Source organism: Emydura macquarii, unplaced genomic scaffold, assembly GCF_026122565.2.
Source record: "Emydura macquarii macquarii isolate MOO-44397 ecotype Brisbane River unplaced genomic scaffold, CSIRO-AGI_Emac_v2 contig_1043, whole genome shotgun sequence".
NCBI lineage: Eukaryota > Metazoa > Chordata > Testudines > Chelidae > Emydura > Emydura macquarii.
Window position 1 is genome coordinate 17,212,681 of NW_027131180.1, and position 15,136 is coordinate 17,227,816.

The 15,136-nt window shown below is 42.4% G+C and overlaps 1 protein-coding gene across 1 annotated transcript in view; it reads right to left on the minus strand.

Annotated features, from left to right (window-relative positions):
• The window catches only part of UMODL1 (uromodulin like 1), a 59,668-nt gene that overhangs the window by 19,063 nt on the left and 25,469 nt on the right, over window positions 1-15,136 (minus strand). Inside the window, 5 exon segments of the mRNA XM_067544995.1 lie at window positions 4,203-4,315; window positions 4,775-5,032; window positions 7,994-8,755; window positions 9,363-9,500; window positions 13,221-13,440. Of these exon segments, the coding sequence (XP_067401096.1) occupies window positions 4,203-4,315; window positions 4,775-5,032; window positions 7,994-8,755; window positions 9,363-9,500; window positions 13,221-13,440 (1,491 nt within the window).

Sequence of the window (15,136 nt, forward strand, 5' to 3'; positions counted from 1 at the left end):
TACTTTGAAAAGTCATGAAAGATAAGGCCAGAATATAGCCTTAAGTTTTTGTCTTTCATAATTTGTGGTCTGAATTACGACCATTAAGTATGTCTGCAATCTTCTCCTGGACCTTCCTCAGCATTCACCAATATTCCCTTTTCAGAATTAGCTTTGTTTTGTGGACTCTGCTTTAATGGAGGGTTGGTTTTTTTTATTTTATTAATAGCTGTTCACATTGCAGTTAGCCACTAGATGACACTACTAACCTCTCTCTTCAGATAACTGCATGACTTAACAATGCCATACCATTAAAATAATAGGTGATAAAAGCAGGAGGCCAAGGGAGCATTATGGTATATGAAAAAAAACCCTCTAACTTTTCAAAGGAAATAATTATATTACAAAAGGAAAATCCATCCCTGTACTCTGAAGTTTTTCTACCAGGAAATAAATCTACCTAGTGGTTTCTAGTACAAAGGAAATACCAGGAATGCCTAAACAGAACAGGTAAAGGGTACGCCGACATTGCAAGGGAAGGTGTGATTGTAGAATGGGAAGGCATCCCCATGCTAGCTTTAATCTAGCTACCACAGGTAACAACAGCAGTGTAGATGTGGTGGCACAGGATTCAGCATAGGCTAGCTGTCCAAGTAACAGCCCTCTGGGGAGCCTGGGACAGGCTAGCCCACCTTGAAGTCTGTGCCACTGAGTCTTCACTATTATTGTTACCTGTGCTAACCAGATAAAAGGTAGAGCCATTATGCCAACCTGTGCTACAATTACACCTTCACTTGCAGTGTAGTACATTGGTAACTCTCCCTTGGGCACCTTTTATATTTTACCTTTCAGAGAGGAGGAAAACAATGGCAAAACCAATAGCTACAGCATGAGACGGGAACCCCCTTTGGTAAAGCAAGAATTCTAGGAGGGAGATAGACCCAAAGTTAAGAAGCAGCCTTCATGGAGGAGCCAGAGGAAGCCAGGCTGAAATACTAGTAAAATTAGAGAAGCCTCAGTCACATGGCTGGAGGTTTGGTGCAGTTGAGAAGGAAGAGAGAGAAATAGGTTCAGAGTGGAGTGGGAGTCTGCGTGGAGGGCAGTAGTAATTTCTGATGGGTTCTGGTTGGAGTGAAAAGCCACCCTGCCAGTAGATCAGGGCAAAACGTCAGCGAGACAGGCAGCAGCTAAGCTGGGCACTTCTGGTCACATATGTGGGGAACCCTGTTGAGAGGGGAAGAACGGGAATTACAGTGAAACCCTGGAGACTGATGATAAAATGAGTAAGAGGGTATTTTAACAGAATAGGCTATTGCTATGTAGGATGGCGCGTACCAATCTTTTCCACCTGCTCACCCCCCAGGTGCTGTCCTCACCTACTGCATTTTATGATGGGGCCAACTGGAAGAAAAGTGCAACCTAGTCCAGCACTAATAGACTGGAGTCCCCATCACCCAAGCTACCACCACAACTGACACTAACTGCTGTCCTCTGCAGTCTCAACAGAGAGGCTGAGGAACGTGCACAGAGACAGAACTATCCTCACGCTCCCAGTGACCGTTCCTACAAGCCAGGCTTAGGGTGTGTCACAGGGCAGCCCCCGCTGGGCACCCACAGTGGTGAGAGGTTGCGCGACAGCACCCTGTCTCTGTTTTTCCCTTGTTCGGGACCCTTTAAGGACGCACTCTGTTCAAAGGTAGTTCAAACAATCCCCTCCGGGGGTCCAAGTTATTGAGGGCACAGGTGCACATTGGCCCTCTAGGCACCAACCCCAGTTCAGTGTCTCTCTCCTGATAATCTAAAAACCACAACGTCTTACAAAGAGAGAATACAAACGCACAGAGTCTTCGACCCAGTTTCAGCTGGGCACAGCCCCACCTCCCCAAGAAGCTGTCTGTCATCTTCCCAAAACCTCTTTCTCCATACAGACTCTTCCACCTGGGCCTTTGCCCCTCCCCTCCCCTCCCCTCTCCTCTCCTCCCAGGCCTACCTGCTCGGAGAGCTTTCCTCGCTCTCTCCTGTTTCTTGAGCTTTCCCCCTGCTCATTCAATGCCCTGCAGACATAGCTGCAGTTTCCTGGATCTCCCCCCTTCATGGCCACCAATCACCTGAGTCCTCTCAGGTAAGGCTCATCCTGTCATCAGAGTTGCTTAACCCCAGGCTCTCCAGCCCACGGGGCAAGTCACCCTGCTACAAAGTTTACTGGCAGGACAGCATAGGGAAGCTATCTTGGGCATTGATGGTGCCATCTGTCAGTTCAGGCTTTTACATCCTGCATTTCTCCACGCTATGGCATGGCCAGGATTTCACTCTCCAGCACCGTCACCCTAGCACCGCTATGAAGCACTATGCGCATTTTTTTAAAAACTGTGATTTTTATACATCAGAAAATATATGTGGGCTGTGAAGACATAAGGCCATAAACCACATTTAAGGAAATCTTCTGGCAAAGCTTACTTAACTGGGCCCTGATCCTGCTCTTAAAATCAGTGGGACTTTTCCTATTTATTTTAATGGGATCATGGTCTGGCCCTTACATCCAGAAAAGAAGATTGTAAAGATCTTTTTATTTTCCAGACTCTCTCTCTTCTTTGATGGATAGAAACTCAAGAATTGTCATAAAATGCTGTCAGAAAGAAGAGTATTTTGCCTCGAGCAGAGGCTTACATCTAATAGTTCACAGATGGATGGGAAAGACTTCACAATACACCTGGCCAGTAGTATTGTTGGAAGGAACAATTATTTCCTTATTTTCACAGGTGATCAACTTATGCCTAAAGCATGAGTTTTGGGTAACAGTGTGACTTAGCTTACATTGTTACCAATATTACTTTAATTCTTCCACCTAATCTTTCTATATCTCCTAAACTACTTATGCCAATGATTTTCTGAAGCAGGGAAGTTGATTGTGCTGCATGAAGATAAAACACTTCATTTTATCCATTTTAATAAAATATGAAGGGACAGGGACTGGGACAAGGCCTTATCAATGTTCTAATATTCAAAATAGCCTGAAACATAGAACAATGATGAATAAGAGGCAGGACAATGGATGCTTGCTGTATTTTTACTTTGCATGAGTATGTCACTTTCATTTTATGACTGTTGAACCAGTAGTGCTAGGATGTGTCAGCCGGAGGCCTAAACAGCTTCCAGAAATCTGTGACCTTCCCCATTCCCCCCTTGCTGCTGGGCCAAAGGGAGGTTGACTGCACAAAAGGAAGGACCGGTGAAAACTAACAACGTGGGAAGTTATTTTATACCTTAGACATTCTCTATCAATATTTTCATGCTGCGTACAGCATTCTTCTCTTTCTATCCTGAACTCTTCCTGGACATGGTTAAACTGTTGCCACTTTGCATCCCAGAGATGGCTGTATTTCAGGTATGCGTTAAGGGATACCTAAAGTGCTTTGCTGTCTTTGAACGGTCAGTCATGAATTTATCATTATCTGTATTAGTCTCCCAAACAATGCATCTGTAATGTAGACTTGTGAGAGGAGACAAACAGCTGGAACTATATTGCAGCCAAAGCAACATGACCTGTGGGTTTCCAGTGTGAAGGGATCTGGGTGTTTGTTGAATAAATGACAGAAGAAACAAAGACAAACAATTAATGGATTAGCCAAAAAATTAGAAGAGGATGGCATCTCCAAATGAAATCCCTCTGAAGTACAAGACTGTTAAAGGAGATACTAGATCTTCCAATGTAGCTTGCTATTCTGTGCCCTAATTAAATGTGATATTAAAGGTGATTTAATAAAGGTGGGGTAGGGAATAGGGTATAAAATTAGGGGATGGGGAGAAGGATAATAATAAAAATTTCTACCATTTCAGTCCTAAGTGGATATGAGAAAGGACAATAACAGTATTAATTTGCATAGATATAGAGTCTTGAAGTCCAAGGATCTCAAAGTGCTTCAGAAATATTCACGAAACAACCATATGAGTTAAGTCGGCTTGATTATCCCCACGTTACTGATGGAGAAATGGAGGCACAGAGAGCCAGGAATAAACCCCACAAACTTCTGATTCCTGGTCTCATGCTGTAACCACTGTACGCTGCTTCCTCCTTTTTCCAATGTAATCAATGGGTCTCACTCATTTGGGTACCTGGGGAATAGGTGTATGGTACGAAACCCTCATTGGCCAATCATATTCCTCATTTCATCAAGCCCATTTACAAACAATGACCGTTTTTTGTTTTTTTTTTATCAACTTACTTCACCAAGAAACAGCTGTGTAAAGTTTTGATACTCTTCACTACTTGCATTGCTGAAACCGGCAGAATATTTCATATTTGTTATTCTTACTGATCCATTAAGTTTTTGAGCAGCTGCAAAATCAGAAAACAGTTATTTAGAAGAATCTGACCCACAGACCATTGGTGTCCTTCAGAAAGCTGGCTGCCACCCTAGCTGCTGAATCTCGTCAACTAACCTAAATAATTAAATAATTTCCTAGTATTACTTTTTTCACAGAAGCAATTGCTGTAGTTGCAACAGAGATGTCACATGCCCATGAATGGGAAGGGAGGAGGTGTACATGACATGATTTGGATCAATGGTACCATTCCAGGGCCAACTTCAAGTGTTGACTTTATGCCACTGTTAAATTTGCAGTTATTGTCAGCCCCTTGTTTTTGACCTGTCCACATCCATCCTTAGTATGTCCACCGGATCCTGTGCTGGCCATGTGCTCTCTTATAAATAGAAGTCCATTTCCCCCATAGACTTCAGTGGGGCAATCATAATCTTAAAAAGCAATCATAACAGTAGTTTCTAAATTAAATTACCAGTCTTTACTTTCTGGTGTGCTGGTGTACTTTCCTTCTCACAAACTTCTGTCCTGATTTCAACAGTGTACAAGATCCCCGGTTCTAGCCCTGACACCGTCAGACTGCTGCTCTGAGTTTCAGCCTCCCATATTAGCTGTTTTTCCTGAAGCAGTAGAAATCGGAAAGCAGGATTCAGTGCCGAATCTGTGGACCAGGCTACATGAAAGCTGATGCTAGTCACATTGGAGAAAATAATCCTTTGAACTGGGACAGGTACTGAGAAGAAAAGAAATTATCATCAATCAAACTTTTCGTGGAGGAGGGGGAGAAGTACCACATCTGCTTAGATCTAACTACTGAAGCAGGATCTCTCCATCCTACAATGATTCTGATGCAGAAGAAATGCCTTTAAGATTATTGGGATTTAAATACTCTGACTCTATGTGCCTGCTGCCGTTTGTCTTGCAGCCTTGGAATAGATTCTAGAAATGTTAACCATTATTCAGGTATCTGACTTGAAAGGTAACAATGACCATTACTCAGCTAATTTTCAGTATTAAAACATCTGCATTTAAATGTTAACAAATAAAACAAGTCCAATACTGGCTAAAGCCTGCATTTATACCAAGCTAAGAAAGGTTAGATAAGAGGAGTATTTGGATGGGTAAACTCCAGGGCAAGGACATTGGCACCAGGGAGATGCGATGGTACACTACGGCCCCACCCACAACTCGACATACAGAGCAGGGGGGCGGGCACCTCAAAAACCCAGTACTTCCTGCTTCGAGCCAGCACATGCTGTTATGATGTTCCCTCTTCTCATTCACAATACCTAGCAGCAGTCCCCTGGCTGTCCCCTTTCCCGGCTCTCAGTATCTTCAGAGGAGGCAGCAAGGAGAGAAGAGGCAGCCATCCAGCCAACACCCTGAGTGGTGTGCAAGGCAGCTCCACAAAGCATTAGAAGAGCCTGGGAGAGGGGGGCTGTCTGGCTGGTGGTGAGAAGTGGAAGAGGGGGTGGGGGGACTCAAGAGAGCAGACAGAGGCAAGGGTGGGACCTCCAGGAAAGAGAAGGAGATTGTTTCCAAGAGATAAAATGAGGCGCAAGGAGGCAGGGAGTCCAAAGAGAGTAAAGAGAAGCGGTGGGATAGGAAGGAAGGAAATCCAAAGAGTGGGAGACAGGAAGGTGTCAAGAAGAGAAAAGGGCAGAAAGGGTGGGAGTCAGGCAAGGGAGAGATTTAGAAGGAATAAAAGAAAGAATAAACTGGGGGAGGGGGGAGCGGGAAACAGACACTGTAAAAGGAAAAATGGACAGGCAGAGATCAACGGGAAAGAAAAACGAGGAAGGCAGTGGGACAAACACCAAGGTAGGCAGAGAGTTAAGGGGAGAGGTGGAGAGTGGGCAGGAGGAGAGCCATGGGGAAGATAAGGATGGATGGTAGAAATTAAGGGGTGAGTGAGTGGTTTGTGCTGGAATGTGTGGGGAAGTGGATAATGAAGAGGGGTACAGAAGTAGAGGAAGGGCTGGGGAAAGTGAATGGGGCAAATAATGGATAGCGAGTGATGAGGGGTAGTTAGGACAGAGGGTAGCGGGAGAGATGAGGAAATGGGGAAGTAGTACCATCTTAGGTGGAATGCAGAAGCAAACAGGAGTCATACTGGTGACTAAGGGCGGCTCTGCTTTCTTTTCTGATGTAAACATTTTCCCTGAGCAAAGTAAAAGCAGCACACATGCTCCTTTATGCCACCACAGCATTTTTATTATCAGTTTGTTTGTTGGCCTGGGTCCAGAAGCCAAGGGAGCCAGATATTTCCCAATATCTCCAGTGAGGAGCACAGCCAGCCTTTAAGACCTGTGCAGAGTCAGAGGGAAGTAGCAGGTGTCAACACAGGTGAGTTGCAAAAATATTGTTTATTTATTAGAAGGTGCTGAAAGTCTGTACAGTCTCTCCTTTATTTATAAAGTAACCCAGTGCTATGTGCTCCTTTCCCAACTGCTACTTCAAGCACCAGCTCCTGTGAGGTTGAGATGCTTTTATTCTCTGTTTAAATCCAAAAGGTGAATTGTGAGCATTTTTTTTTTTTTGTTCCTAGTTTACTATGTCAATTAAAAAGGGAAGGTGAAAAGCAGCCTGTGGCCTCACAGGAGATATTGCTCAATCCAGTGACCTGGCCCTGATAAAAAGACTGTCGCTTGCTCTGTCTTCATTGCCAGCCCCCCCCTCACCGGTAGCAGCATTTCCCTTCAGGCTGCAGAGAGGCAGCAGTAAAGCAGAAGCATACACTGACTCCATTTCCTTTTCAGAATAGACATTAGAAGCTAAAATCAGGAGACACTGGTGAAAGCAGTGGCTGGGCCAACCAGAAATAGTCCAGTCAGGAGCAACTCAATAATACATTAAATAAATAAATATAACACTTGAAGAGGGTGACATTCAGATCCAGACACAATCAAAATCCAGAGTTAAGGCTACAGTTTTTATCCAAACCCCAACTCTGTTTCAGATCCAAATGCTGAACCAAAGAGGTGGGAAATTTGTAAGAACCACTGTAGTGTATCTCTCCAGGTCCAAACAGACCATGCCTCCTCAATGCCATTAGAAATCTTCAAGAAGTTGCTCTCAGATTTCCACACCTTCCCCTATTTGCTGTGGTTTTCAGGAGTCCAGCTGGCGCTTGCCTAACTGGCAACTTTGACTGAGAAGAGCAAAACCAGACCATCTCTCTCTCCTTCACCTCAGGTATTCAGGCCCATCAACCTATGGGTGTCCTACAATGTCCTGTTCCAGGGAAACACTCCCTCAGATGGCAAAGGGACTTAAACAACCTTCATATGCTGCTGCATAGCATGCCATAGCAGGAGAGAGGATCCCTCTCAAGATCTTTGTGGCCCAGGAGGTTTTTTATCATACATTTAAATGGAGCGACATTTAAGGTGTCACATGAGTCACCTCATCTGTTTTTGAGGACAGACTTCTAAAGTGTTACAAATCCATGAAACTACTGTCAACATATTGGAAGGTTCAGTTGTTTTGGCAAACATTATTTAGAAAAATGCACCCAAGGACAATGCCAGTGCCTACGAGAAAATGTATATTTAAGAAAGTCGAACTAAGTTTTGATCAATCCAGTTCCACACCCCAATACACACACACCCAACCATGCATCTTTCAGGACCCTGACTGTTCTTCTTATGGACAATTAGCAAGCATGCAGGACAGTGCTGTGAAGCATACTCACTACAATCTGTGGTCGGAAAAGTAGTTGTGCTGGAAGTGGGTGAGAAGTCTGGAGAAAGAGCTGCCACTGTGAATGATTCTTCAGGAGATCTCACAGACCAAGAGTTGCTAGCTCTTCCCATCTCTTCATGTACATCAAGGGTGGAATTTAGAGTATGAATTGTAGGGTCTTCTGTAATAGGCAGGGATGTGCTGGAGCCATTCTGAGAACTTGCTTCAGGAACATGGAGAGGTATGTGGGTCTCTCCTGTAGCTTTATTTCTCACAACAGCATAAGTTGTATTTGAAACCATAGATAACATGGGCAATGGTAAATCATGCTGCTCTTGCCTGGTTGCATCCACGGAGGCATTGGTAACAGGAGCCAGTTGCTGTGGTGCACCAGCTGAAGTTTCTCGAACAGAGTTTTCTAGTGATGCACTTACAGCTTTCCAATGTTCTGTCACCAAGACTAGTGTTGTTGGACTCTCTATACCGATTGTGCTATTATTTCTTCCAAAACTAATTGACGATGCCATGCCTTTTCTCTGAGTTACTGGAGGAGTGTTGATGTAAGGATGACTGATTGAGGCTTGTGTGCCACTTGATGGCAGCATAGCAGGTATATTTAATGTGGTACTCATCTCGGAGCGGAGAGTAGTCATTGTTCTTATTTCAGTGACTGCTGGTGAAGCATACAGGGCAGTACTTGTTTCAGGTGGTATTTCTGTGCTGCCTGATGCATCTGGAGGCATCCCATCAGTAATTGGGCTCACAATTTCACCTGTAACAACATTGTTATGACACTGAAATGGAAGTTCAAACCAAAGGAATAAAACATCAGAACACTCGCTATTTTATTTTAAAATATATCAGATCATTTTAGTGTCATGTAAGCAAGATGCATGTATTTCATTAACATATTTACCCAATAAGCTACTCAAAACAGGATCTGGCAGTGTGCTTGAGTGCTCTGCCTTACTACACAAGAGAAGCAGATTAAATTCCTGGTCTCCCTCTCCTCTGGTCAGCAGGACATGGGTAACCACTGAAGAGAGCACTTAGCCCCTGGGATGCACGGGAACTCATTACTCAAAAGCCACCCTTCTGGCCGAGAAAGGAGTGATATGGAGATGTTCCAAAGGGAGATCCACTCTGTTGTCCCTTCCTGGAAAGATGGCAGTCACAATGCAGGCCCTTGAGCATAGGAGATGGTAGACTGTATGCTTCCTGGGGCAAGGACCTTGCCTTATATACATGTGTAAAGCACTGTGCACACCTTCTGCACTATATAAATGATATAGATAATAATAAAAATGAAGTGGAAGTGGGGAAATGATGTGTTACAGTTCTTCCTGAAGAAAGAAACTAAATGAAAATCTCTTGCTCACCTTCACAGTTTCTTCCAGGTCGCAATGGATTGGTATCCATGGTTGTCTTGCATCTGCACATGTATGAGCCCATTAAATTGATACACTCTGCATACATACAGCAGTCATTCTCTGAACGAGATGCACATTCATCCCAGTCTGTAATGCCAAAAACAAAGTGTCAGTAAAACAACTCCTCTCTTCTGGCTGAATTGGGTTATAACTAGAAATAATCACAAAATACCCTTGAACTTACTTAAATAGTTCTCAGGCCTCACAGTTTACCTGAGATCCAAGCTTTGAATGACTCGGAACATTGCCTAATATTGAGATCCTTGCAGATAAAAATTTTAAAATGAGCATTCTAGCCAGGAAAAGATTTTTGTAAAGGGGATTCTTTAGATCTTTCCATAGATGTAAAATTAGACACACTATAGGCTTGAACCAGAGAAAGTTAATTGGGTATAAGAAAATAAAATATGCATTTATGCCAGAAAAACAATGGGGCACGTTAGTCCAGAGTGTACACACTACTGAATTCAGTTTACAACGTCTCATGAGATTTCATGTACCAGTGAAGTTACACCCAAGCATGCATCTGGCCCAGCAAGTCCACTGGATATCTGATTTAGATTTAAACAGAATTTGGATCCAAAATTTTTCTTATTTGGAAGAAGTGATGCCCACAAGGAACACTTTTGAACTTTTGGAAGAGGCAGTTCTAAGGGTGAAAACTCCCTTTCTTTAAAAAAAAGTATTCTTTGTAAAAGAAATATAATAAAAACTACTGTCATAGCTGACACCCTTTTAGGCAGTCTCAGGAAAGAGATCATGGATTGGATATGTAAGAAAATGCTTTACGGGCACCCTGCTACAGTCAAGTGGAAAAAGCGTCCATCACCCTGCCAGTGGTATGAGTGTGGCTAATATAAAACAATTCTCAAGGGTTCTCTCTCCAACAACTTTTATTAATACTTGGATGCCAGTCCATCAAACCCTTAAACATGTGATTAACTTTACATATGTAAGTAGTCCCATTAAGTTCAACGTGATTACTCACACACGTAAAGTTATTTTCATGTCTAAATTTTCACAGGATCAGATCATTAGTTCACTTGAAAAAAAGATTATGCTAAAAACGTAGTCCATACTGCAAATCACCCTGATCAAAGGACTGCAAAACTGAGTTTCTCAAAATAACGTCTTAGGCTCTTGTTCTGAAAAATGTGCAGACATTCATTACTGTGACTTTTTTTCAATAACAAAGGAAACTTCTGTTCTAGGAACAGAAGAGGAAAAGTGTGTGCGCACGCATGCATTTGTCTTTGTGCATGAACACATGCCTTACTTGGTACTTCCCTCCCGGGTGACATTTTAATTCTCTCTCTTTCAGACTCATTAGCTAATTGCCATATTTTATTTATCCCAAGTCCACATGCATTTTTAAATTGAAACCTCAACCCCTTGATAGGTAGTGAAGTACCACAATTTACCACAGTAGGAGGAATGCAAGAACTTCACTAATGTTTTACCAAGACATGGTACCATTGTGACTCTTGATACAGTTTTATGCTGTTAGTGGGAAGTTTCAGCTCTAATTATAAAATAATTTACGTTCCATTACTCATGAGGATTGTCACTGAGATTTCCTGTCATTTTGCTTAGTGTACCCTCAGTGTGCAAATTCCCTTACCTCTCAAGTCTGATACCTTATTCCATGATGTAACAGTTACAGTAGCTAAATTCTCTGTTTTGTGCTGATTGGCTGTTTGCACCAACCCTTTCCCGCCCCATCCACCACAGTCTTTATTTATCAGCATCATTCCACCTGCTCTCCATACTTCCCTCCTCCCTTTCCTCCCATGCTATTACCCCTCACTTCAGTGTCCCTTCTCCATTCATTAGGGCTTGTCTACTCTTGAAATGTTGTAGCAGTTGGGTGTAGACACTTACTACAACTGCAGGAGGGGTTCTCCCATTGGCACAGTTATTCCACCTCCCTGAGAAGCAATAGCTAGGTTAATGGAAGAATTCTTCCATCAACCTAGTGCAATCTACACCAGGGGTTAGGTCAGTTTAACTACATTGCTCAGGGGTCTGGATTTTTTTTTTTTTTAAAAACATCCCTAAGCGACGTAGCTGGGTTGACTTAAGGCCTTGTCTACACTCAAAAGTTAAGTCATTTCATCTAGCTAATCTTCATCCCACTTGAACAATTATAAAAATAATTCTTTAAGGGCCATCACGCTGTTCACTCTGCTGATACGTTATATGTGCCTATGTAAAGGCATGTACATGTATTCTTTATCTACCTTATCTATTTAGATTGTCATCTCTTTGGGGCAGGGCCTGTCTACTACTCTGACTGTACAGTGCCTAGGACAATGAGCATCCATTCTTCGGTGGTTTATTAGGCACTACCACAATAGACATAATACATAATGGTAATACATGATCCCAAAGAAAAAGGCTTATTGTCCCAGTACGTTCTACTATATTAGCCTTTCTGATTTTTTCAGCTCTGCTGTTTTAAGGCTGGATTCACTGGTCTGCCAAGTGCACTTTGTCCTTATCCTTAGTCTGTGTAAAACAGTGTAGCTTCATTCATAGAAATGGAGTTATACTGGTTACACCAGCTGAAGATATGGACATGATATCCAGGAATGGTTTCAGATGCAGTTTTGATACAGCTGGGAAGCCTGATGGACAAATCTTTCCCCATGTGTTACATTTTTCAGTTCTATTTCCTGCATTTAACTTTCAGAAATGATTGATAAACAAATGTTTGCCCAGAGGTAAGAAATATAAAAGCCTTTTTCAGCCGAACAGGAGAGTGGAGTAGTTGTCTGTGCCATTCTAGAGAACTGCTACTAGGTAAGAACTCTCATGAATTTCTAAATTAAAACCTTTTAGAACTTTTGCTCTCTCCCCACCCCTTGACACTCACAATTCCTATATAATATATGTGCAGCAAGGAGCGAACACTCTAATGTTTGTGATGTAGTTTGGCACACATCACTGATTATCACTTTGCAAGATTGTATCTCATGGAAGTTTGATCAGTGTATGCTTCAGCTGCAGCTTGTCTCTTCATTAATTCCATCCACCCAGTTCTGCAAGTTGAAAGGGTGTTTTTCTTGACCATGCTAAATAAAGCTTTCATAGGACACATTACTCAGAGATACAACCACCTATTTTGCTGCCTTTGGCAACTGTCTGAACTCTGGCTGGCTCATCAGTTGTGAAACCTGATGACAGAAACATCTGATTAGAAAAAATAGTGGGTACTGTAGATCAATAGAGGACTACTAACAACATAAATTCCATGCACAGTTCTTTAGTTCATTTCACTGGGATGATATCAGGTAATTTCTCTAACTGGACTCCTATCATGGAAATGTTGAATTGCATTTATTAAGAGCTGGACCAAACACAACAGCAGTAGCCTTGAACAAAGTATTCCAGAGGGGGTGTATATTTCACGTCTCCAGAGTAATCCACACACTGTCCTCAACTATCCACAAGATGGCAACCTCCTAGCATCCCACAAAGAAGAGGATGGAGGGAGGGAAACTGGCTTATCCAGGCTCCACTTATCCCCACATCAGGACCCAGAAACCATAAACAGAGGAAAGGATTCCCACAGAGGCACAAGACACCTGCCATCCCTTTTCCCCTTATCATGTGGGCCAAGGGACAAAGAGTTGCCAGAGGCTCATTCTAGTTCTAAGCCTGTGAAGGGAGGTCTGATTTCATTATTTTCCTTTCAATACTATTGCTGTAAGCTTAATACTGGACCTTATTTTGATGTAAAGTATTTTTAACAAAGAATGCAAATGATACTGTAGGTTATGAAAATAATATTAAAAAAAAATCTACCTTCTACTGAGGCGCTCTGCTGATCAACCAAAAACACTGAACTGTTATACAGAGAAGAAAGCATAGGAGCAAATGTGGACATGTCTATTGGAAACTCGGGATTTTGTATGATGATTCTAAGCCTCACAATGATACTTCCAGCCTTCAGGGACTCAATTTGCACCTTCAGCTTCCCAGTTTTGTATAATATATAAATATTCGGTGGAAATGAGTTTTCAATCTGAAAAAAGTGAGAGAAATATTGGTAATAAGAATACAATTCAAGTAGCACATTCCATATGAAATTAACATTTATGCTGTCTCCATTTTATTATTCTATATATACACACCATTTATAGAAAAACACCTCCCATCTGTCATACAAATCAGCAAAGAATAATTCAGCTGAGTCTAATACATTCACAACACAGTGGAAAGACATAACGTGAATTAAGAATGTAGAATCAATACATTTTGAATATTTGTAGTGTGTAGTAAGAGATTCAAAACTATCATATCTACCTCTCTGTGTATAAGTGCCCATTGCTGTCAAGCACTAATAGAGTTTCTGAAGCCTAATTCTCATTTACACTAAGGCCCCTTTTTGCACCACTCTGGCAGCATAAAGGAACTTTAATTTGGGAGTGAAAGTAATTTATGCTCACCTTAAGGTCCATTTGCTCTGCCAAGGCAGTGCAAAGGGCCACAATGTAAATGAGAATGAAGTCCTAAAAGATGTGATATATGGTGATAAAAACAGAGATGGGTCAATGAGCACTTCAGATTCTGGATCAACTTCTCAGCCCCAATGAGGGACAGCTCTGGTGATAGAAAATAGCCTCAGTCCTGGTTTAGGTGGCCAGCTAGCAATTTCCCTGGCATAGGGGACTGCCTGGGTGCCTTTGGGCCAGCATAGCCAGGATCCATAACCAACCTCCTTTGTTCCCACAAGAGTAAGGACCAGGTCACAGGCATGATGGGGAGAAGAAGATGGCTGGAGCATGCTGTGATAAACTACTGGATTGATCCCCGTTAGAGCAGCTCTGAGATGGCTCTAACATATATCTGAGGTCAAATCAGCCCTGGGATCAGGGAGTGCAGAGGCAGCATAAACCCACCTTCCTACCCTTTCCCTGAGTCCTGTCCTGAGCACTCTGGACCCAAAGAAAAGAGCTGCTCTCTACTATAAAACTGAACTACAGTTAAAAAAATGTTAATGCTCCTAAGTGGTTTAGAAACCTAAGTCCCATCTCCAGAACTCACTAAGGTGCTTCAGAGCCTAAATCTCATTGGTTCATTGACTTTCAGTGAGACTAAGGCACCTCAGAGACTTTTGAAAATGGGACTTAGGCACTTCTGGAAAATGTCATTTCTAATGAACGATGACGCTATGGACCAAATTCAGGCCTGGCTCAAATGAGCAGAATTCCACTGATTTCATTAGCATTGAACTCACTTGCACGAGGCCTGAATGTGGCCCAGTGACTTCATGTCCAATCAACTTTTGATGCCAGTTTGGTATAATTCTAGTGCTCTCATCTGCTGGTTTGTCCCTAGTTCACCTGTTCAATTCCATGTGACCTGATTGAAACCCTCAGACTGCAGTTTCACACAATCCCAACCCAATTGTAACTGAATCCAATTACAAAGAAATCAGATTGAGACAAGAAAAAATTGACTTTTAAAAAAATGGGTAGCTTATATAAATCAGTTTTATTTGGATGAATTGACTGAAAGTCAACCCAACAAATGTATTATGCTTTCCCAGCATTGAGCTGAGTGGATGTATATACTGAGCCCATAGAGTTACATGAGGGATGATTCTAGTGCACTAATGTCAGTGTTAGATATGTGCTAAACTTGGCAGTTTTGCCTTACAGGTGCTTGAGCAGAATTTTCTCTGGGTTTCAACCTTTCAACCTTCAACCATGATTTCT